The 22698-nt window shown below is 44.7% G+C and overlaps 9 protein-coding genes across 9 annotated transcripts; 6 read left to right on the top strand and 3 right to left on the bottom strand.

The window, feature by feature from the left end:
* Window positions 1-533: 533 nt before the first annotated feature.
* TREMEDRAFT_34364 (uncharacterized protein) lies at window positions 534-2177 on the top strand (the record flags this gene model as incomplete). Its single annotated transcript, XM_007006941.1, has 6 exons — window positions 534-560; window positions 613-1083; window positions 1137-1243; window positions 1288-1362; window positions 1556-1742; window positions 1962-2177. The coding sequence occupies 6 exons, from the start codon at window positions 534-536 to the stop codon at window positions 2175-2177; spliced, it is 1083 nt and encodes a 360-aa protein (XP_007007003.1).
* A 235-nt stretch (window positions 2178-2412) lies between these two features.
* On the bottom strand, window positions 2413-4352 carry TREMEDRAFT_34242 (uncharacterized protein; the record flags this gene model as incomplete). Its single annotated transcript, XM_007006928.1, has 7 exons — window positions 2413-2715; window positions 2761-2858; window positions 2949-3061; window positions 3179-3512; window positions 3709-3940; window positions 4129-4207; window positions 4252-4352. 7 exons carry the CDS (start codon window positions 4350-4352, stop codon window positions 2413-2415), a joined length of 1260 nt encoding a protein of 419 aa, XP_007006990.1.
* Window positions 4353-4507: 155 nt separating this feature from the next.
* TREMEDRAFT_69967 (uncharacterized protein) lies at window positions 4508-6559 on the top strand (the record flags this gene model as incomplete). Its single annotated transcript, XM_007007171.1, has 5 exons — window positions 4508-4560; window positions 4776-4940; window positions 5211-5402; window positions 5773-6148; window positions 6431-6559. 5 exons carry the CDS (start codon window positions 4508-4510, stop codon window positions 6557-6559), a joined length of 915 nt encoding a protein of 304 aa, XP_007007233.1.
* Window positions 6560-11705: 5146 nt separating this feature from the next.
* Window positions 11706-13264, top strand: TREMEDRAFT_34428 (uncharacterized protein; the record flags this gene model as incomplete). Its single annotated transcript, XM_007006950.1, has 5 exons — window positions 11706-11808; window positions 11915-12052; window positions 12232-12509; window positions 12689-12732; window positions 12826-13264. The coding sequence occupies 5 exons, from the start codon at window positions 11706-11708 to the stop codon at window positions 13262-13264; spliced, it is 1002 nt and encodes a 333-aa protein (XP_007007012.1).
* Window positions 13265-13346: 82 nt separating this feature from the next.
* Window positions 13347-14963, bottom strand: TREMEDRAFT_69965 (uncharacterized protein; the record flags this gene model as incomplete). The annotated part of the gene is made up of 3 exons (XM_007007170.1): window positions 13347-14152; window positions 14294-14546; window positions 14808-14963. The coding sequence occupies 3 exons, from the start codon at window positions 14961-14963 to the stop codon at window positions 13347-13349; spliced, it is 1215 nt and encodes a 404-aa protein (XP_007007232.1).
* Window positions 14964-15104: 141 nt separating this feature from the next.
* TREMEDRAFT_69964 (uncharacterized protein) lies at window positions 15105-16185 on the bottom strand (the record flags this gene model as incomplete). Its single annotated transcript, XM_007007169.1, has 5 exons — window positions 15105-15257; window positions 15364-15452; window positions 15605-15697; window positions 15752-15839; window positions 15988-16185. The coding sequence occupies 5 exons, from the start codon at window positions 16183-16185 to the stop codon at window positions 15105-15107; spliced, it is 621 nt and encodes a 206-aa protein (XP_007007231.1).
* Window positions 16186-16428: 243 nt separating this feature from the next.
* TREMEDRAFT_69963 (uncharacterized protein) lies at window positions 16429-17950 on the top strand (the record flags this gene model as incomplete). Its single annotated transcript, XM_007007168.1, has 4 exons — window positions 16429-16574; window positions 16750-16902; window positions 17045-17202; window positions 17358-17950. The coding sequence occupies 4 exons, from the start codon at window positions 16429-16431 to the stop codon at window positions 17948-17950; spliced, it is 1050 nt and encodes a 349-aa protein (XP_007007230.1).
* Window positions 17951-18459: 509 nt separating this feature from the next.
* On the top strand, window positions 18460-19273 carry TREMEDRAFT_64932 (uncharacterized protein; the record flags this gene model as incomplete). Its single annotated transcript, XM_007007094.1, has 3 exons — window positions 18460-18680; window positions 18896-19083; window positions 19140-19273. The coding sequence occupies 3 exons, from the start codon at window positions 18460-18462 to the stop codon at window positions 19271-19273; spliced, it is 543 nt and encodes a 180-aa protein (XP_007007156.1).
* Window positions 19274-20142: 869 nt separating this feature from the next.
* On the top strand, window positions 20143-20945 carry TREMEDRAFT_64931 (uncharacterized protein; the record flags this gene model as incomplete). The annotated part of the gene is made up of 3 exons (XM_007007093.1): window positions 20143-20408; window positions 20481-20699; window positions 20753-20945. 3 exons carry the CDS (start codon window positions 20143-20145, stop codon window positions 20943-20945), a joined length of 678 nt encoding a protein of 225 aa, XP_007007155.1.
* Between the last annotated feature and the right edge of the window lie 1753 nt (window positions 20946-22698).

Here is a 22698-nt window from a genome sequence, read left to right as displayed (position 1 = left end):
GAGGAGGGTAGAGTACTCGTACTGTAGCATGTAGCAAGTAACTAGTAGCAAATAGATGGTTACGGGTAGCTTTAGAATGAGACATTTTCTGTCATGTATTACATGATTAACACGGATACGAGTAAGTACTGAATTACTCGTACTTATCGTTACGCCGTACGCCGTCCATAACCATGTTCAGGTGACTTTTTTTCAAACCTCGATCGTTTTGCTTTTTTTGACTTTTCTCTTTTGGCCACCATCTCCCTTCATTTTTCCTCCTCACACAATAATCTTCGATCCGATCTCATCAAGACGGGTCATATTCCAGGCGAACATGACATCTGTAATCTGTAGACCTGCTACGGCGAACTCAAGTCGTATGCTCTCTCTCAGCAGCAGTCGATCGTTAGCGACCATCCGTTCTAAACCTTCCCGTCCCGATCGACCGTAAGTCTCTAATCCTCTGTTGCTATCCAGCTGACTCGGGCAGCCCTACAGGTCAGATCCTGCTGTTTCTGTCTCTATCTGATAGCTGACTTGTAGCCATAGTAATGATGAACATGGGTGGACCCTCTACAGTGAGTTTTCTCTTTCTCAAATCAGCGATCAGCGCCGAGCTAAATTTAAAAGATACCAGAAGTACACGACTTTCTCTCTCGTCTTTTCCACGACTCTGATCTCATCCCTTTACCCTTCCAACGTCTTTTAGCCCCTCTCATAGCTAGACGCCGTACATCAAAGATCGAAGCTCAATATCAAGCCATCGGGGGTGGATCACCCATATTGAAATGGACTGGTCAACAAGGAAGAGAAATGTGCGCATTGTTAGATGAACTTTATCCAGAAACAGCACCACATAAACATTATGTGGCTTTTCGTTATGCGAAACATTTGACGGATGATGCATTGGAAGAAATGCAGAAGGACGGAGTGAAGAGGGCTGTAGCTTTCAGTCAATATCCTCAATATAGCTGTAGTACTACCGGTAGTAGTTTGAATGAGTTGTACAGACTTACACAGAAGAAAGGTGGGTGGGGTGGGAAAGGAGAAGTCGAATGGAGCGTTTTAGACAGATGGCCAACTCATCAAGGTTTAATAGATGTATGTCTAAACTCCTACTTTTCATCGTGGAGGGATACAAAGCTGAGAAATAGGCATTTGCTATGAATATCAAAAGAGCTTTGGACAAATTTTCAGAGGATAAGCGGAAAGATGTGGTATTACTTTTCTCAGCACATTCGTTACCACTCGAAATCGTCAAGTATATCTGCTCTGCAATTATGTTATCGTTGAGCTGATGGGAAGCCGAGGTGATCCTTATGTCGCAGAAGTGGGAGCGACAGTATATGCGGTTATGACAAAACTTGGTTTTACCAACCCGTGAGTCCTCTAGTCTCAAATTCGACTTGAATACTCTCTCCTCCTTGCATATATAAATGTACGTACTTGACATTCTCTCATTTTGAAATTCACATGTGTTACAAGTCAGCACGACAGAAGGACCCCGTCAGTCCATCTTCGTACCGATAGTTACTTTGGTCATCGACAGACAAGGTATGATGCTGACGATCAGTTGGCGATTGACATGGCAATCGAAAGTTGGACCTAAAGCCTGGCAAGGACCACAAACATCAGCTGCTATAAAAGGTTTTGCAAGAACAGGGAAGAAAGATATATGTTTAGTACCTATAGCATTCACGAGTGATCATATTGAGACATTGTACGAATTAGACATTGAATTGAAGGAAGAAGCGGAAGAGGTAAGTTTTTCAACCCTTATATATCTAATCTTTCTCTTTATCCTTTCACACCCAGAACTCTAAATCATCCCTTCCACCCAATCATATTTTACATCTCCCCTGACCAGCCCTTCAGAAACGCCCTCAGGTCACACGGTGTAGACAAGAGGGAAATGTCAGTTATGTGTAGGTATGACTTCAGTCAGGAAAGGAAGCAGAAATACTGGCGCTAACGTCCAGCTTGGAGTTCATCTTACTCGTGCGGAAAGTCTGAACGGTTCACCCATCTTCACCAGAGCTCTTGCCGATCTCGTCGGCTGCCATATACAAAACTATCAAAATGGTTCGATAGGTCCTATCTCTCCTCAGTTGGCCATGCGATGTCCGGGCTGTGTCAATTCTCGATGCGGACCTACGAAAGCTTGGTTGGCCAGTGGTGGTCGAGTGAGCGGATAAGTATCAGGAGATCATTCTGTAGGATTACTCGTACTACCTATATAATCAAAAACACACAATACAATCAAAGAGCATTTACATCATTCATGCATCAACTTCACTCTGTAACTCTGTACATTGTCCATCCTCGTTGCTGCAGAAACGTCATTGGTCTGTCAAAAACCCATAATAAACAACATTCAAAGATTACAACAAATAAGCCTGAAAATTGAATTTATCGATGATGGGTGGTATATCATATCAATAATCTAGTGTCTCGTATTTCTTCTTCATCTCCCAACTCCCTCTCTAACTCAATGATATCCTTCTCCAAATGCTTCTCTAGATCCAACCATTCTTTCCTCCCTATCTGATTCAAAGCTACGAGGTAAAACTCTATTTTCTTCTCCACATCTTTTCTTCCAGAGTATAACCGGTGTAAATCGGACAAAACGTACATAATCCCCGGTCGAGCTGAAGTATCTAAAGGAGGGTGTATCATAGTTTTCAGTATAGTAAGGAGTCGTATGAGAATGGAAGGATCTAATCCTTGGGTATCCTACAACATTATCAACAAAGATATCATGGGAGGTGAAGGACTTACGAGACCGATACTTTCCCAAGTAGATGACCAAGCTTCTCTTCGGGAAGTATGACGGATAGTGGATTTCTCAGTGAGAAAAGGAATTATTCGTTTTAATTCTGCTTGGACTTGATTTTTCTTCTCTTCTTTCCCTGACAGTTTACTTTTCCCACTCGGATCATCTTTTTTCGATGAAGAATCCGAAGGACGGATTTCCCCTTCCGTTGATGTAAGCTGCTTGGTCTTTTGTGATGATTTTTCCAGATAAGTAGGAGCAAGTGAAGGTAGTCGGAAATATAACAAAACGTGTACATAACCCATCCTATTATTAGCACAATGAGCTCCCTTCGCATGTCCAACCACAGCAGGTCAGGTGAATTCAATAGTGACGGTGATGATCGTATGGAAGAAATGTTTATGGAGATGTGAAAAAATTCACGCAATAGCCAAAGCATTATAAACCATCCTCTTTCCCGTTCCCTCAGGCAATTTCAGTTCCTTAGAATCTATCAACGGAGGTCTTTCCTCGTATCCTTCTTCACTTTCTTCAAAGTTTGATTCCCACCATGGTAAAACATCTGGGACCTGTTGTTCGTCGTTGTCATTTGACAGAGAAGACGTTGATGTAGAAGGTGAATGTAAAGATGAGTCTTTGGTAGCTGCTTCTAAAAGTTCTTTACATATTTCACTTTCGGGGTTTCGGATGGCATTGAGGAATACATCGCGTTGACTCGGAGGTAAAAGACGTAGAAGTTCATTAGTATTGATGGTATCTGTTCATGAGATTTTGTATCCCACGCCCAATACTCATTCGTTGAAAGTTCTATGGAAGACTTTTGGGAGCCTTACAAGGGATTCTCGGACCGTGATAGATGAAGAAAATGGGCATTCTCATCGGTGAAGTGTCACCTTCCTGGAGATGCAGATGGATTGGGTGGGAAAGAAGTAAAAAAAAAGAGAATGACTTACCCAGATCAACACCTTCAAGAGCTTTCACAAGTTGATCGTATTCTTCATCCTCATCCTCATCCCCATCATCTTGTTCCAGAACAAAATCTGGATTCTCTCCCTCGATCTGAGATTCCTCAAATCGTTTCAACATTTCTAACATTGCTTTCTTCTCTTCTGGTCCAGCTTGAGATTCTCCAATTTCGTCTAATATACTTGAACGATAAAATGGTTCTGAACATTGTGTATGTGACTATCATCAGTATTCTTCTTCACAATAGTCTTTAGCAAAAAGACCTCTCTACTCGTTGACTTACTCATCCTCATCAACCAGGAGTGCAAGGAGAGGAGCTAGAACAGAGTGGCCATGGACAAGAATATGAAGTATTCAGGGAGTGGTCGGAGAGAAGAATGGTAATGTAGGTAGGATAGAGAACATACAGGTGCTCGAAAACAATCCAAGGAACAATACGTAACGTTACATCTTGGACAAGTATATAACGAATCTTTCTTTTTACATCTTCATATCAGTTAATCCATCTCATGAAGAAGTGGAACACTTACATCCCGCATACTCTCGTAGGAGCAGATGAACCGGATATACCGGGCTTAGGGACTGAAAATGGGAGACGGATCTGTTTTGGCTTTGGTGCTTTGATAGACATATCGTTAAAGTTCATTGAAACGACCAAAAAGTTGGAAAGTTCGACTTGACTTTGTCGCCAATGACATTTTGACGGCGATCGCCGCTCTCCTGATGACATGACGAGAACGAGTCTTTCGATGACTTTTAATCGTGATATATGTTACGACCACAACGATGGCCCCTTCAAGAGGAGATGATTGGGAGGTACCTTCTAGACTGGTGCAAACGTACGTAATACACTGTTCTCAATTATCACTGCTCTCTTCCCTTCTCTGCCTCTTTTTACCCAAAGAAGACTCACACCTCTTCGCCACGAGTCAATATCTTTAAACCCACTTACAGCGCTTTGCTCCTGATTAATATTCGTATCTAAGCTATCGACAGGTGTAACGTCAGAAATACGGGATAGGATGGGTTGTGATGAGCGAGACTGATATTCCAGCTTGGACGCACATACCGGTCCGGTCCACGTAGTGAGGTATAATCACGGAGCGAAGTATTGTCTTTCGGGTGGAGGGGATCGTACGATTCGTTTATGGAATCCGACTTCTGGGAAAGAAATAAAGAGGTATGAAGGTCATGGGAGGGAGGTTTTAGCTTTGGATATGTGAGTTGTTGTTTTCTTGACAATAGTTGTTACTCTTCCCCTCTCCGGCCAGTCATACCTTCTCCCCTCCACCTCCTTCAGTCTAATGTCAATTTTCCCTCCCAACAAGCTATGGATCACGATACCTGGTATACACGAGGGAAGTGAAGGGAATGAACTGCTATCTTAGCTGGTCGAAGGAGTTTAGTGGAAGAGATCAGGATAGGATTGAAGGAGGGCGGATTGGGGGACACGGATATACACTGGGTGAATGAGGGGCCTGACATTCAGAGCCTTCGATAACGCTAAATTCGCCTCATCGGGAGGAGACAAATTAGTGTTCGTATGGGACGTAGCATCAGGTACTATAGTCCGAAGACTTCAAGGACATTTCGGGAAGATCAACGCTGTAGCTTTTTCACAAGATGCTCAAATTTTAGCTACCGCGGGGTTTGACGCAAAGGTCATGTTGTGGGATATGCGGTGAGTTGAATAATTTCTTTTCACTCATCTTTCTCTTTGTCTTCTCAATCATATCTACCCTTTTGTCCCATATCATCATGCCTTTTTCTGCCTTTGTCCGGCTGAATTGGTCATCATTCTTGTCTCTTTTCTGAATTGTTCCTACTCTTACTCCTGAACCCAATCTCGATCTCGATCCTTCGTCATCAGGTTGAAGAAGAGAAATCGCATTTTCCCGGGAACATGAAAGAAATCCACAAAAATGTACAAATCATATCCTAGGAAAGTAAGAAAGCACCATCTAAGCAAATAAGGAACAACTCTCCAGGAAATAGTATAAAAGCCATAATGAACATAATAATTGAAGTAATAAATCGAACTCATTTATCAGAGCAGTGATGAAAGAACCTCTTCAAACATTAAAAGAAGCAAACAACTCAATAACATCATTATCACTTCCTCCCACAACTGAAATCTTATCTTCCTCTTCTGACGGTCATATAAGAACATACGATCTACGTTTAGGTAAATACGTTGAAGATCTTATTGGTTCACCATGTTATTCAGTTTTACCATCTATCAATTCTCCTAGGGAAAGTATGTTGGTAAGTTCTGAAGATGCGATTAGGATATTCGATAGGAGTAGTGGAACATGTTTACAAACTTTTACTGGGGTGAAAGGTCCAAAGGCTAGATGGGGTTATGGAGAAAGTAAGGTTGTTAGTGGGGATGAAAAAGGTAGAGTTTGGTGTTGGAATGTATTAGATGTGAGTCAATATCAATCTCTTCCTCCTTGTGACCCCTTCCCCTCAACACCATATAAACTTGGAGCACCCTTTTCTTCCTCGTGATCTGCTCATGTATATCTTGATGTGGTCTTGAGTAGATGATTATGACGGGTTTTGCTCTATGTCTTCTCATTTCATCTCCTTCTCTAATCACCTGCCATTTTGTTTGCGCTTATCTATGTTTATTCACCTTCCAACGGGGTAGGAGTGGGAGGTAAGGTGATGAATGAATAAGGTATGAATAGTTTGCTGACAGTGCAGGCCAAAGCCGTAGATTCAGACCCTAAGCCGGTCCATAAGAAAGCTATCACATGGCTAGAAGTGAACCCTACAGGAAAAGAAATGATCACCGCTTCCATGGACGGTACGATCAAAGTATGGGCCGAATAAGGCCCTCTTGAACTACTGCTTACTTCCTTCCAGTAGTCCAGTCACATGGCGGATGTATACCCCGCGTTGGTATGAGAACTCCCCTGGAAATGTGTAGAGAATGTGGTTGGGAGGGAGAGTGGAATTGACATTCTGAAATAGATGATTGTGCCATGCAGAAAACAAAAGAAAAGATGCATTTGCCAATTAATGATACAAGTTGTCCAAGTGAAATTGTCCAAATGATATCTTCTACTCTTCAATTCCCTTCTGTTCACATTTCCACCCGAACAACACTCGTCTTCAAAATGACCCGTTGACCGGATTCTTTCTTTCCTAGAGATGCAGGTTCTAATCAGACCAAGGTGTCGAAGGCGCATAGGTTAGATTTGACCCTAGTCTGGACTCGAGGGATACACTTGGTTGAGACGACGATCGTCACATTGAACAAAACACCGAGAGGGACAAGAAAGCTCGTTCAATACCGCCGTGACTGGTATGAAGACGGTGGATAAGGAGGGAAAGCAGGAGGAGGTTTAGAGTATGGTGCGTTATAGGATGGAGGAGGAGGTAAAGATGCGTATGGGTTCGGAGGAGGTGCATAAGGGTTTCGAGGAGGTGGAGGGGCGTATCCACCTGATTATCAGCGTTTCGATCTCAAGTAAATTCTATCTAGTGCATTCCTCATTACCGATGTCACTCGGCTCGAAGTTGTAGAAGAATTCATATAAGATGGAATATTGGGACCGCAGAGACGGTCGGTGTCGACAAGGAAGTATAATGATTATCATCAGATGAGAAGTAAACTCACCATAAGCCTGTTGAGGTCTAGCATAAGTTCCAGCTCCACCGTAAGTCCCAGAATAAGGATTTTGACCTTCATAACCTCCATAACCACCATATCCTCCATACCCCGCTGAGGTCCCAGATTGCCCATTATATCCTCCATATCCCGAAGGAAGAGGTTGAGGTGTATAAGTCCCATTACTTCCATGACCTCCTTGAGGTGTATATGTCCCACTGGGATTCCTCGGTCGACCATTCTGAACACTCTGAGATCCATTTCGTTGTGATTGTCCTCCTGTACCTGGACCATTACGGCGATCTCTACCTCCTGCTCCTTGACCTCCTCTTCGAACCCAATCTTTATCTCCTTCCGTCAGAACAGGTGGGGGAGGACGGAAACCACGAAGTAATCGAGACACGTGAGGATGAGCTTGTCTTGGGAAATAATATCGAACGGAGATTGAAATGTTATTGGTCAAATCGGGACATTCGGGAATATTTGGTAATGGACTGTCTAGAGCTGAATGGGGGACACAGTTGGTATCTGCCATGACTGCTCCTGTTATGCCTTTTGATGCGACTGGGTCTAATGGGATAGGCTGGATGTCAGAGGTGTTTTCGTTTCCTATGTGAGCAACTCGCAAGCCGCTGCTTCACGAACATGATCGCGAGGAGAGGGGACTTCATAGTGTGGCTTCAAGAAGATAGGATGGCAGGTGATAAAAAACTCACCTTTTGCCCAGCTTTGAGAGTGTATAGTCCAGCTAAATCTGTATAAAGCTTATTCTCCTCTGCGATAAACATGACATTATCACCCCACCGATTCCGCCTCTTCTCCTCGTCTGTCAATTCATCCTCATGCGATTTGAGCGCAGTTAACAGTCGCGTTTGATCGATGAAGGGAAGAAGGGCCACACCCTGCCATGCCATCTTCTTACCGTTCATATCGATATCAAAATCTTCAGGATAAAAGTCGATGATGGGAGACATAGGATCGGTCATCAAACCTTGCAAGGGCTCGGGAAGATGTTTCCGTCTGCACGTCAGACCAGATTCGTCGTGTTGCGCAAGATTATTCGGTGAATTCATGTACAGATGAGAGGATGAACATATGAGGGGTGATGTTGAGCAGACAGAAGACGGTTCGAAAAAGTATAAAAGAAGGGAGAGAGGACTCACGAAGCAGCAGGGAATACACCCAGAAGCTGAGCAAACGGTTTAAAGGGTTCTGCCACTTTGAATTCAATCTTCATCTTTCCCACATCGTGGAAGTCCTGGGCAAAGGGAGCGTAGTGGTAGGGGTAATACCAGTCCCAAGCAGGGACACCTTGATAATAGTACTCGAGGACCCAACAAAGACCTTCCATGTAGTGTTTGGTTATTCTGCTGCTCAGTTCACTGTCACAGCGTCCGGCGATTCCCCCAATTACTCCCTGGCCTTATCTGAACGCTGAACGCCTACTCTGAGCACAGTGTGACGGTGGATGGAGTGCGGAAGGTAGGAAGGAAGAGAGCTAATTCGATGGATGGATCGTCGGCCGAAAGAAAGATAGAGAGAAAACTCACTGATCGATAAACTCAGTATCACTCAGCTCCACTCCGAATTTCTGCCTATAATACCTCTCTCGGTACCCCGGTTCCCATAATCTCACATCATCCACATATCCATCCACCGTTCCATCCGTATTCACCTTCAATTTCTTCTTGGGCACAGGTTGGTCGTCCTCTGGGTTAGGCGGAGCTTCAAGCTCGTCATCATCGTCATCGTCTTCTTCTTCGTCTAGTCCAGCCTCGTCACGCTTTCGTTTCCGCAGCAGACGTCTCTGACGCTTGGACAATTTCTCTTCCACAGGTGTGTCTTCATCCACATCTTCCGCGACGTCCTCGTCCTCAGCGCCCGCGACTGCTTCTGCTTCGACCTCCACATCCTCCGATGGGACCACTGGTTCCCCATCGTCCTCGGGGTTCGCGGACGGTTCTTTGGCCGTCGTATCAGATTTAGGTCCTTCCTTAACTTCCGTGGCGTCTTCCGGCGACGTGTCATCACCTTCCAGCTCAGCCTTGAGCAGTTGCGCCGCTGTTAGATTCGCATTTTTTGCTGTTTTGTCCGGGGCACTCCCCCCGAGTGATGCATTCCCATTTGTCTGCTTCTCAAGGTCCACTTTCGGGACGAGATCAAATCCTGGCCTGGTAGGAAGAGAAGGATGCAGCGGACCTCCTCTAGCAGTAGCCGCTGGAGTCACCGCGACATATTCTTGACCGTTGAGTTGCATACTCCCTTGAGCCGGAGTCGCTGATCGTCCACTTTCTTTCGCGGCCTTAGCTTCGTCTTGTCGTCGATGATCCTCTATTCGTCTCCTTTTGGAGTTGTGGTCTTGTCTTTCTTCATCCTCTCTACGCTTGGCAAAAATCTCATCTTCGCTCTTTGCCAAACCTTCCAAGATCACACCGGCTCGATCCAAATTCACTTTGCCATGATTCGTAAGGTACCCTCCCATACGAGGCAATTCCGAACGCCATATTTTGAGAAGGGCGTCAATCGCCCCTTCACGAATTTCCAAAGAAGGGAGATGAGGAAGGAAATCATTACCAACGAAGAAGATCATGAAAATCCAATCGTCAATAGCAAGTTCAAGGTCAAAGGGAAAGGGTTGATGAGTGACGTTGAGCTCCACGGCGAGATATTCTCGCAAACAAGCCACGTCGAGGAAGATGAAAGGTTTGGGGTCGACAGGTTTAGCCTTGATGACTACAGTAGGATCGGCGATTTTCTTGTCACCTTTACAATTGGCGGCAAAGTGGCCAGGTTCACCGCAATTCTTACACACTTGGGGATCTTTGGAGCCTTGAAAGAAGACGTCTTCTCGGAGAACTCGGAAGTGAGGTTCGTGAGTAGCGAGTGAAAGCATGATCAGATCCGCGTCCTGAAGGTAAGCATAGCTCCGACTTACATTTCCGAGGCATGGCTACGCTAGAGCAAATAGCCTGGAAGGAGGCAAAAGCAACTCACAAGACCATAAATAACATGATTCGTATTAGCGTCCCAACCAGGATGGGTCCTTTGTCTCCTAATCCAATCCATGATCTTGTGTTCCCCCTCTCCTGGGACAGATGAATCAGATATAATGATCTTTAGGTCCTTCCATCCTGGATCATTTGTGAGCTTGTAAGATATCCAATATTTGAGACTGATAGAAAGGAGGTCCATGAAGGGGGTTCCTACATATAAGCTCTTGTACCTGTGGCTATGTCTCTGAACTTACCTGGGGTGATTGCATTGGTGTCCCAGCTCTTCTGATTTCTTGTCTCGGCAGAAACGGGATGGCCCATAGCTTCGAACAACCTAATAGCTTCTCTTCGTTCTTCCTCCTTTTCAACAGCTTCTTGAGCGGCACGAAACCGACGTGACCGTTGCTGATTCATTTTGGCTCGAGGGGCTACTCCGTCTGCCAAGTTAGACATACTCGATTATGCGTCTCTTGCCATCTGGCGATATCCGCGCCATCTCGGTCAGAATGAGATTGGCATAGGTTCCAAGATAACGAATCATAAGACAGGGATCATGGAGTAGGGGACATAAAACTCACCTATAGCCATCATCAACACTTTCCTCGGTCTGGCCATATTGACCACCCTCTCCGTATATTTGAAAATTTCAACCATCATATCCTCCTCCGTCTCCGGCGCTGGCTTCCCCTCCGGATGTGTACAAGGATGAACGATACCGTTCATATCCAAATACAAATTGTCCACTTCGAATCCATTAGGATTAGGATTCTCATATCTCAAAGGCACATCGACTAGCTCGCCATCGGAACTTTGAACTCTGCTTGGAGTATCTTCGATGACTCGAGCGACGATTTTGGGATATTTGCGTGATAACCAACGAAAAAGAGCTGGAACACCCTGTGAATTAGCGTCCGTCAGTGTCTCCATCATTGAAGACTCACCATTATGACAAGTTGATTCCACCGAGAGAGAGTCTTTTGTGTGTTTAGCTGACCCCGTTTGTCCGTGAAGGCTGTGCTTGGGCTCCGCAAGAACAAGACCGAATGGAAGTATGTGGAGGGCCTAGACTATGATGGGATAGAAGGGCGGGAAGCGGAGCTGTGGGAGTGAAAGATGGAAGGTTTGTACGCTTTTCTTTTCCAGACGAAACAGAAAGGTTGGCCACTGAAAAGTGAAAAGTGATGAAATCACTTTAAATGATCCCCCTCTTTCTTGTCGCGTGGCGATGACTCTATATCCGGGCCCCCGCGTAAACCTCCGTCATCGTAAGTGGCAGGGCTTCCTCCCCCTCAGCCGAGGCTGAGTTGAAACGTTCGAGTGCATCTACGAGTACTCTACATCGGCATCGAGTGAGGAAAAGATGCCAGGTCTTATGAGGGATAGACCGAGTCTTCAAGTGCATCTATCTAGATTGAGGAACCTCCCTCAAGAGACATTGAAACGGTATCATGCATTAAGTAAGAGGAATAAGGTGAGTTTTTTCCATTTTCCTTGCGATTTGACTGACATCGCAGCGTATTTTCTGGTATGTTATATGAAATGTGATTCAATAATACTTCAATGACTGACCCCTCAGGGGAGTGGTCTTACTTCATGTGGTTATGCTAGCGGCGGTGATCATCATCACTCCATCGAGAATAGGAAGATGGTTTAATAGTGTAGCTCTATCGATACAGAGTCTAGGCCCTTGGGGAATGTTGGTATGTGCGGCCATGGTCGGTGAGTAACAATATCCCAATCACTCAAAACTCCCTTCAATACACTCATTAATCTTCCTCCTCTAGTACTTCCCTAGCTCTCGCCTTTTGGATAAGTCCCTCCCCCTTAATTGGTCTTTGGAAGAGTATAGTCAGACAGCGGGTTTTCTCTTGGTATGCAAAAATTCAATTGACTCCCAGTGCTCTCATCCCATCCCCCATTGTTCGGCTTCGCAGCATCCATGACTCTCATTGGTTTCATATACGGTATTCATCCCGGTTTTCTCCTAGCCTGTGCATCATCAATGACAGGAGGTGCCATCTCTTTCCTCTCTGTCAGACGTTTCTTTCACGGAATTATCAAGCCTAATGAGAAATGGGAAGCATTCGGACATGTTATGAAAGCCAAAGGGTTGCCGTTGGTCATTATGATTCGATATTGTCCTTTACCTTGGGCAGTGGGAAACGGATTGTTTGCTGTGAGCATTATCAACATACTTACCATTCTCCATACTCCCAGTTCAATACTCATTATGAAGCGATACTCTCTTTCCCCTTCTACCGTGTACTCTGTCGGAGGATCACGGAACTCGAGGAGGATCATGAAACTCGAAATGACCCAAAACACGGGATAGTCAAGAAAGATTACTTATTTCAGTCTATCGAAAGTGTCAAATTCTGGCATCTCATGGTCGCCAACTTGTCAGTACTCTATCTACTTCCATAACACACGACTCGCCATCCTGCTCGCTCTTTTCACCCTACAATTCTTCAGTAAAGCTCACTGACCATCAGAGCCATGCAACCCCGTCTTCTAATTCCAGTCTTTATAGGCTCCCGTCTTTCCTCCTTATCAGGCGAAGAACCAACTCATGACCCACTTCGTTTCTGGCTCAATCTCATCTCCATAGGTCTATCCGGTTGTTTCTCCGTCGGAACAGGCGTTTGGATTTATCGTCTGACCCTCGACCAAATGCGCAAGTTGGATCAAGGTTTACCAGGAGAAGGAGAATTGGCAGCTGAGGCTTTGGAAGAAGGTAGGTTATTGGATGATTATAGTGAAGAGGAAGAAGGGGAAGATTTGGTATTGAGAGAAGGGAGGTTGAAGAGGAAATCTTCCGGAACGGATCAGGGCTCAGTCACGAGCAATGGTGGCGGGGGTGGAATAGGAGGTTTGGGAGGTTCTTTACAACGTCGAACTTCAGGAAGTGTACCAGTCTCACCGAATATGTAAACGTGTAAAAAATTATAGAATGATACATGCATCGGGGTCTCGTCGCATCACTGACAAGTTGAATCCCCCTACTCAATATTCATCAACTATACCAATGTAAGAATAATAAAGCTCCACTTGCACCTAATAAGAAAACCAACAAGAAAAATCTCGCTTCTCCACCTCTCTTTTTAGCTTTCTTCAATTGTTCATTTGCACTTCCCATTTGTCCAACTGATCCTACAGCTTCATCATATAATCTATCTGTTATTTCAGTTTGTTGTACTAAATGTCTAACTAATTCAGTTTGTAATGTCGAGATTTCCAAAAGACTCTTTTCGGCAGAAAGAACGGAAGAAAGTGTAGATTCCATATGTGATAAAAGTGTATTATTTTCATTTTCTAGTTGTTGTATCAAGGCGGGGGAAAGATGTAAATCTTCTTCCCCCATCTTTTCTTGGTCTCCTGATTCATGTAATCCTCCTAAGGATTGTGAAACAGGTACACTTTGTGACTGCTGAGTATTAGAAGTGGGATTTGGTATTTTGACTTGACGTGTTGATAGGTTTGAGAATCCCCCGGGGAAGTCGGAAAGAGTGGAAGTATCTTCTTTCTGTTTTGGAGTGTGAAGAGAGAAAAACGAAGGTTTGGTCTCTGATAAAACTTGTAGTCGTGCTGCTTCTCTGGATGCACCGGAACCAAGGGTTTTTTCACGTTCTAATCGTCTACGGGCACGTTCTTCTTGTAATGAAGAGAGAGATGATGTTGTACGAGTCAAAAGGTTATCGAGTGTCCAGAAGATTGAAGCTCGGTGTGCGGTTATGAGAGGTTCTAATGGATTTGAAGGTTGGGCGAGGGAAGGGAGAAGATGAAGGAGAGTAGAATGGGAAGATGATTTTGTTTTTCTGGCTGAAATAGTCAATGAAATCTTCTCTTTTCCCCTGGGACCGTCCATGAAGTACAATCAAGAGAGGTTGAGAAGGTCATGAGAGAAATGAATTTTATTATCAGGGAACAGAGGTGAGGTGAAGTGGGGGAAGTGACACTAACTTTTCTCAGAATCTTCTAACAACTGAACCCATTCTTTACATCGACGTAAAATCATTCTTCCAGTCGTATCGATCTCATCTCTCTCACGATCACTAAGATATTTACTTCCTTCCCATTTCTTCATAACGTCGTCATTGTCTGTTTCGGCGAGAGAACTTTGATGACGTGGTGGTCGACGGGGAGGTTCAGAGGTAGCAAGGTAAGGTTTACGGATGGAATGTAAGAGGGTGGAGAGGGATGTGAGGTGGTTATGCTGAGATTTAATATTGTCTTTAATTGATCTACGTCACTCTGGATTACTGTCTCAATGACCAGGAGGGGAGAGTGCATCAGGTCAAAAAGAGGGTTCTTTGGAGGAGAACGGTAAGGAGTAGATTGTAGTGATGGTGGATCCCTAAAGGGAAAAGATGGTGTGAAAGATCAAGTAGGGAGCAGATGTTATTGTTCGAAAACCGAAGTATAGAGATACATGGTATAGAGCGAGGTAAGAGGATAGAAATAAAATATAACTCACAATGCGATAAGCTTCTTTCAAAAACGCATCATGTTCCTCTTTCTGACGTTCCAACCGAGGTCTACTAAGGCTTCTCACTCTTCTAGCAGGACTCTTCGGACGATTTGTCACTCCTATTAATTGTTGAAATTCACTTGTGCGGTCGATGTACACCATCTCTACTTTCAATGTCTCAGTCTTGATGCGAAGGTACTAAGGATGTAAGGTAGTGGGTGAAGTGCATTGGGGGGGTGTGAGTGCGGGGCCCCATAATGGTTTCCAGTCAAGGTTGTGTATGCTGAAATGACATATTATGCATCATATAGGTAACACATTCCCAGCTCCTCGTAATAACATCTGTCCACCAAACCTCAATGTGGTGATTCCACCAGGGAAGTAAGCTGCAAAGTAACTGAGAAGAGCGACGACTTGGATGATGGCTGCTAGTAAAGTACCGATGGTCGATCGAACCTGTTCATTAACTTTCTGCCTGGTCACATACAACCCTCGTTGGGAAGGAAGAAGTGGTAATGATAAGGAGAGGGTTTTGAAGAAGGTTATAAATCCAACAACTCACACCGATAGCGAAGAAAAGGGTGAGGGCGAGAGAACCGAAGTATGATAAAGAGAAGGGGAGACGTTCGGGGGATGTTATATGTTTGAGGTCTGTGGATCAGCTTGACAATCTCCGTTGATTACTCTGCGCAAGAAGTGCACAGGCATAGAGTAAGTGCAATGACGCTAACCTATACAATGAGAGTGATGATAGGATGGTAATATGAAGCCTTTTGAGAGCGTGTACCTGGAGGAGAACGTACGATTCCATGGTCCATGAAGGATAGCAAAACCTAACATGAATAACAAACTTCCGAGTGTGAATGCCAATGCGAACTTTCGAGGTTTTATAGCCACTAGGTCAATCAGCTTCAATGTTTATGATCGCATCCGAGGAAGATGAGACTTACGCATGGGTAAGAATAAAAATGCAATACCGAAACATGCTATTCCACCCGCACAACATGCTAAAAATCCAAGAAATCTACTCGTCAGAGGCTTACTCTTCTTCAATCTGGGTGGAGATCTGACCTTTCCCATCTCTGATCGTCAGCGAGAGTCGATTTGAACAAGATGCAGTGGAACCACACGTAACAACGTCATCGTCAATCTGAAGTGACAAGGAGAGGAAGCGAGGTGGACTTACCGAAAGAGCAAAATAAGCTTCTTCTTCTTGACTCGCTCCTTCATTCCTAAGCGGTATATAACCCGACATGCTATTCCATGCTCTACTCAATGGGTTTGCCGAGGTAGCAGGAGGGGGAGTGGAATCATCTTGAACTGAATTAGCCCATCGAAAGCCCGAGAGCTGATTCCGGAAAGATTGTTGTGCTGAAGCAGACATGTCACACTCGCCTCTGTGTAAAGTATGTGGACGTAAATCAATCGTAGATATATAGCTGAATGGACGCTTAGAGTAGAGTCGAGTGAGGATGACGGCAAGGTGAAAGAGGTAACCCAGACGTGGCATTCCATTATTACCATAAGTGGCAAGTCACGTGATTTGAACTGAGACCACAAACCACCGTCTTCCGACACCTCATCAATACCCATATATACACTTCTCTTTTGTCACTTTTAACCTATCATGTCTCGTTTTCCCATCGCCTCTACTTCTACACTACCTACCATCATACCACCACAACATATGGAGAGTAAACGGGATCGTAAGCGGCGTGAAACCGTCAATAAGATTGAGCTTTTACACGATGAGAGTTGGCGTACCAAGGAAGAGTGAGTCAATACTTTTATTTCTACACGCCAGAAACTTCTTCTCTCATTTCATCTTCATCAAGTGATCAGATGCGACTCTTGGGAACATAGTGATTTCATGGGAACACTACCTTGTGTATATGTACTTTGTATATGTCAATAACGAAGACTGAAAGGAACGAGCTGATCATATCAGCAAGTTCATCTCTTTGTACAAAGAATACAACAATGAGAATAAACAAGTCAATAGTCTACCTCCCACTTCATCAAAGTACTTGCTAGAGCTTTATCCTTACACAGTCGAACGAGACGCGCTGCTGGAGTCTGCTGATCGGGAATTCGAGTACAAGTGAGTCTCTCCACACACACACACACCCCACGCGCCAATGTACCCCTACATGAGAGACATACCCCGTCATCCTTGTCAGACTATCCCGTGATGACAATCCTATCTTACCTCACTCTGGAATTTTCAGTGCTGATTCACACAGATGCAATCAAGCGAGGAGGATACATGAATCGGAACGAAACGCCATCGAAGCCCAATACTGGGATGGACGTGAACAAGCCAGACAAAGGCTCATCGCTGCTATCGAGGACCGCAAACGCAAATTGCGTGAAGAGAAGGATGGTGGAGAGGTGGTTGTAGGTGAGTTAACCATGCTCGCTACTGTTCTCATCCCTCGTCGTCCCTTCATACATATATTTCATGCGATAGACGATCACATCACACCCCTTTCACTTCCCTTTCGCCGGTTTGATCGATATGTGCGGGGCTCCACAATTTCAGCTCACACTTTGCAGATGGAATCTCCGAGGCACAGAAGGGTCCACCCAAAAAACGTCGTCGACCTATGCTCGTCCCCCGTTCAGCTCGACGTTCATTCACAAGCTCTTCCGACTCTTCATCCCGTCGTCTTATCCCTCGTGGTAAACCCTATACCGCCAGTTCAAGCAGTGCAGAAAAGTTCAACCCTTCCGATGTACTGTTAAACTCCCTCTACGCTCCACCTCTTGCCGTTGTCAAACTCGACGATATTCTTTCCTCCGATCCATCGTCGTTAGCCATCAAACCCGCTCTCAACGGTAACGGAAATATTACTTTACAAGCCAAACGTGGACCTCGTGGTGGTAAGAGCGGTGATAATGGAGATAAGGAACTTGGCACACTCGCTCCTGGGACTGCGACAGCTCTCGCTGTGGCATCGGGACAGCAGGTGGTGGTGACTGCCCCGAAAGGTGCGAGGAGCGCTACGGCAGGACAGACCATCTGGAACATTGGCAAGAGCTTGACAGATATGAAGCGCATGGAAAGTCTGAGTCAATTGGAGATGGAGGCGGATTGGGCGAGGATACAGGGGACGACTGGAAGGGGTAGACGGACTAGGGGAGATTGATTGGGTGGTCCTGAGCCTTAGATCGCTTCGATGTGAGTACTCATCATGTATTATATGACCCTGTATACCGATCCATGAGACGTTTCTCTGCTCAGGGGTGCAACTGCCAATCTGATCCTTCCTTTGAACAATATCCCCTATGACAAATTGATTGATGTGAGGAAGGCTCGTGTATCATTCATTGCACAAGATGATTGCGGGGCGTCATACATGTGTATCAAGTGGACATCAACTTAAAGGATTGGGCGATAAACATCATAGCCTCTCAATGGACCATGCTTCTCCTTTCGAGTCATTGAAACAGTCGGGACGTAATGTGAGTGAAAGGCAAAATGGATGGCTCGTGGCGTGCTCACTTCTAACATTAAGTCAATTATATCTATAAAACCCTTCTGCCTCTTCTTACTCATCCCTCACGTTTCTGAACTCATACACTCATATACTCACTCATTCTACTAGTCAATTAATAGGCCCCATATATCTCTTGATTCATCAGATCTCACAACACAATGACACACCCTGACCAAGACGAAATGAATGCTGATACTTTGTCTCCAACCTCTGGACCACCAACTATCGCGGAGATGACCTTGGCTACTTTACGGCTCGTACCATGCACACAAGAAGGAGTAGGTTCCCAAGATTTTGAATCACGTTTTGCCTACGAGGCGGAAAAGCTCGGGGTGCCCTTAACGGATATACATGCTTGGCTGAATAGGCATGATGTACCGTGAGTGATAATCGCATTTACCCATTCAGTTTTTGATGCGATTTATCATCACTTTTCTTCCACATGCGGTTGACTACGTTGTTGACCACTCGTACATGGTCGTCTGATTACCTGCAAGGCTCTGATCCGTCCACATGGACCATATGTATGATATCCTCTTTCAGTTGTATCTCATCATAGACGTTGAATGGGAAAAGAAGCTGATATAAACATAGCTCTGTTGAGATTGCTCTCAATCAAGAAGGATCAAAATTACCTGATTACTCCCTGTTTAATTTGTTTGCTACAAGGACAGGAGATGATCGACTTGATAAAGCTGCTATTCAGGGTCTCTTGAATCATGGTGCATATCTCAACAGTCTTAGATCACAGGAGCCCCATACAAGGACTGATAGCAACACTGGTGAGTTGAAGGATTACCGCTCCCGGATAGCCAATAGATCACTTATGATACTATAGGAGCCGGATTGACTTTGACGGACATGGACAACATTCATGCCTCGGGAAATGATATCTGGTCAGGAAGGTCGAATAGGGAAACTCTGTACGTGCTTCTCTCTCACCTCGATTTCTATGCCAATTGTATCAGGTAAAAAGCTGATAGGTTTATAGTATGATCTCGACTTTTTCTCCCGTCTCCTCACCGGGTTACAGCAACAATAGAGAGAAGTCTGACATGGCTGCTGAGCCCCCATCCACCATGACTTGGGGGTCAGACAATCATCAGGAGGATGTCCAACCTACCGATCACTAGGACTGAGGAAAGGCCAGAGCTGGAGACTCCTCGGGGAGTAGTGTAGCATGATCGACGGATGATTAGAACTTGAAAGGGAAGGAATGAAACGTGTTTTCATACATATGTGTGATTCATGCAAAGATGGTGCAGTGTCAAAGGAAGACGGACGGAGTAAGACCTGTAACAGATGACAGATGACATGCCATTGCACCATTTGATATGAAATGACATGACATGAGTTTCACTGGTTGTTTACTATATCCTTCCTCCTCCAATCTTTCTTTCTCCGACATCCTTCTTATCTGTCATAAGGATGTGGTTTGCTCTTGTCAGACAAGTTTGCTTAACAATTGTATGTAACAGATTACACCTGTCAGCCTGAACGACGCCCGTGACGTATGATGAAATTGTCCTTGAAGAATTTCCTTTGATCTGATTGATGTGTCACATCCCGTGCGTGGGTCAAAATGACAATGGACACGCTCAGATACTATCTCTTACATGTTACAATAGTCACACAATTTTGTGCTGCAATGTCACAGTCAATCTGTTCATGTTGCTATATGACAACATGGTTAATTTCTTCAGCTCCGTTCAGCACGGACAAGTCTTCACTTCTCCAGTATCTTCCATATACAAGCAATATACATTCTCTTCTCACTGGTTTCAACTTTTAGTTCAACGTCGAGTTCCTCATAACATTGATAACAATCTCATTTCAACAGGATGACATCAACTCAACTTCCATCCTCCGCTCATTGGCTAGCAATTGACCCTGAGGACAAAGAACTCCTGGAAAGCGGTGTTCCAGCTCCTCTTGATGACATTGAAGATGCTGAAAGCAATACTTCTGTTGACACCCAGACCACAGACATGCCAAAGCTCCCCAGAGGTTACATCAATCTTGAAGGGAGCTTGACTTTCGAAATGGACAAACTGAATATTCGAGAAGAAAAAAGCTTATTGGATTGGTGCAATGGGGAAGATGTTCCGTTAGTTTATCATCTTGAGCAAAATCCATGCTGATCAGTCTTTAGGGAGGTTGATACCCAATTAAAACAAAGGTATTCTCTCATAGACCCGGCAATAGTGTACAATCTCGTGGCATTGCGTACAAGGGATACTCGATACATGGCAAAGTCCATGCCTTGTATGACAATGGCGACAAGATCTCGGCAGAGAGCCACCAGCATGGATGATTGTGAGGAGCCAGAATCATCAACTTCCACTCAATCTATATTGACAGAAGTTCAGAACACAAGAATTGATACTGAGACAAACCTGTCAGTCATCATAACATCTGACTGCATGAGGGCCGGGCTGATTGCATCTTCAGATCCACGGCAGAAGATGAAGATCATCCTTGGACACGAGTTTTAAATGAAGTTCCAGAAGACGGAACTGATCCTAACACACATCCATTTGATGAGATGTCATCCAAGGCACATCAATTTCAGAGTGAGACGGGTAAACGCTCAAGATGGCCCCGCTGGAGTTCATTGTGGTCAAAGCTGTCACACGGGGCCTAGAAAACAATAAGATCATCACCACACGGAAGGTAAGGTAAAGATGTCTTGTGATGGACCGGCGGAGTAAGGCGAATGACAGATGACAGATGACATGTCATTGCACGATATGATATGAAATGACATGACATGTGTTTCACCTGTTATTTATTAGATCCCTTCTCCTTCAATCTTTTGTCTCCATCATGATTGTTCTTCTCATCAAGGACATCATTTGCTATCATCAAACAAGTCAAAATCGCTTACCAAGTTTGTTAGCCGATAGAATCGGGCCAGGACGGCCGAACCGCCATTAGATAATTACCCCTTCCCTTGAATACTTTTCCGTTCAACTTATCCTCTGAACTCTATTCAATTGTCTCTGGTTTACTGCGTGTGAGTGGAATGTGATAAGTATTGAGACATGTAGAATTGATGCATGCTCTTTCCCCCCTCTGTATTATCATCTAATTATCAGCAAACATTTCTCCATGGTGGTTCTGCTCTTGTGCCTTCACGGCAAGAGACCTACACCTTTAATTAGTTAAGTTATCCTCAGTTAGTATACCTGGTATGGCATTAGACCCAAGACTTCAGTTTAGTTGGATTTGAGGCAAATGTATGGTTTACGTCGTTATGTGTGCTTCTGCATGTGGTCAACAGCGTATTGTATGCATCACATCGCAAAGACCACGCAGCTTTCTGAACCATGGTTGAATATACACATGAGATCAAGAATCACGACTCTTTCCTACACAGGACGACGGACATCCCAGAAGGGACTCAGATTTAGATACAAACCCCATATACTTCTTACATAGTTTCTTTTCTTCAGCAATGTACCTTTTCAATTCTCTTAACCTTGTTTGATAAGTCACTCAGTTGGTTTCAACCCAACATCTCAGTCTCCTCAGTATCTAAGGCAGTCATCAAGCTCTACGAGCCAGAGACTAAAGCCCCTCAGTATCCAAGGCAGTACTTTGCTACCGCAGTCTACTGTTACGGGGTAACAACGAACCGAGGGAACTCTATCAAATTCAACGGATTGGGATGGAGAAGTTTGAGAAAGGGAGGCAGTGCTGCAATTAGATAGGGATGGGTTTTCCCTTTTCGAGATTTCCTCACTGGGTTTGCTCAAAAGCGGTTTTTCACCTGTCTGAGTATGTGTCACGAACTACGTCGCGACACCTCGATTACTCCACCAACAATGACCCTCCTTTGGCCATCAAAACCCCATCACGCCTTAACCTCTTTACTCTACACGTAACTCAGGACTTCTGACACCAAGTACGGCGAAGTTAGACGGAGTTAGGCTAAGTAGGGACAATGGGAGCAGAAGTGCGGCGATGTTAGGCGGAGTTAGTCTAAGTAGGGACAATGGGAGCAGAAGTACGGCGATGTTAGGCGGAGTTAGTCGAAGGAGGAAGAGGATGGCCGAGGGCTCGGGGAAGTTGGACGAAGTGCGTTGAAGTACGTCAAAGCGCGAGAGGGTTGGATGAACGTCTAGGAGGAGTAGATAATATTAGCTGAGAAGATCGCTGAAGTTCTTCAGCGATCCTTGATTGTTGTCAGTAGTGAAAGACAAATAGAGATAGCTATAAATCAAGATACATCGTCATCAGTAGAACAAAACCCTAGTTAGAGTAACTACGCCGAAGTACGCCGTAGTTACACCCCTTTCGACGTCTGCGCCCTCCTGGTTGGGTGAGACATCGACTCAGAGCGTGAAGTTAGCCGAGGTTCGTCGACCGTCGGTCTATTAAGAAATAGTTGTTCG

This window comes from Tremella mesenterica (genome assembly GCF_000271645.1).
Source record: "Tremella mesenterica DSM 1558 unplaced genomic scaffold TREMEscaffold_12, whole genome shotgun sequence".
Classification (NCBI taxonomy): Eukaryota; Fungi; Basidiomycota; class Tremellomycetes; order Tremellales; family Tremellaceae; genus Tremella; species Tremella mesenterica.
This window is presented reverse-complemented; position numbering and strand designations above follow the sequence as displayed.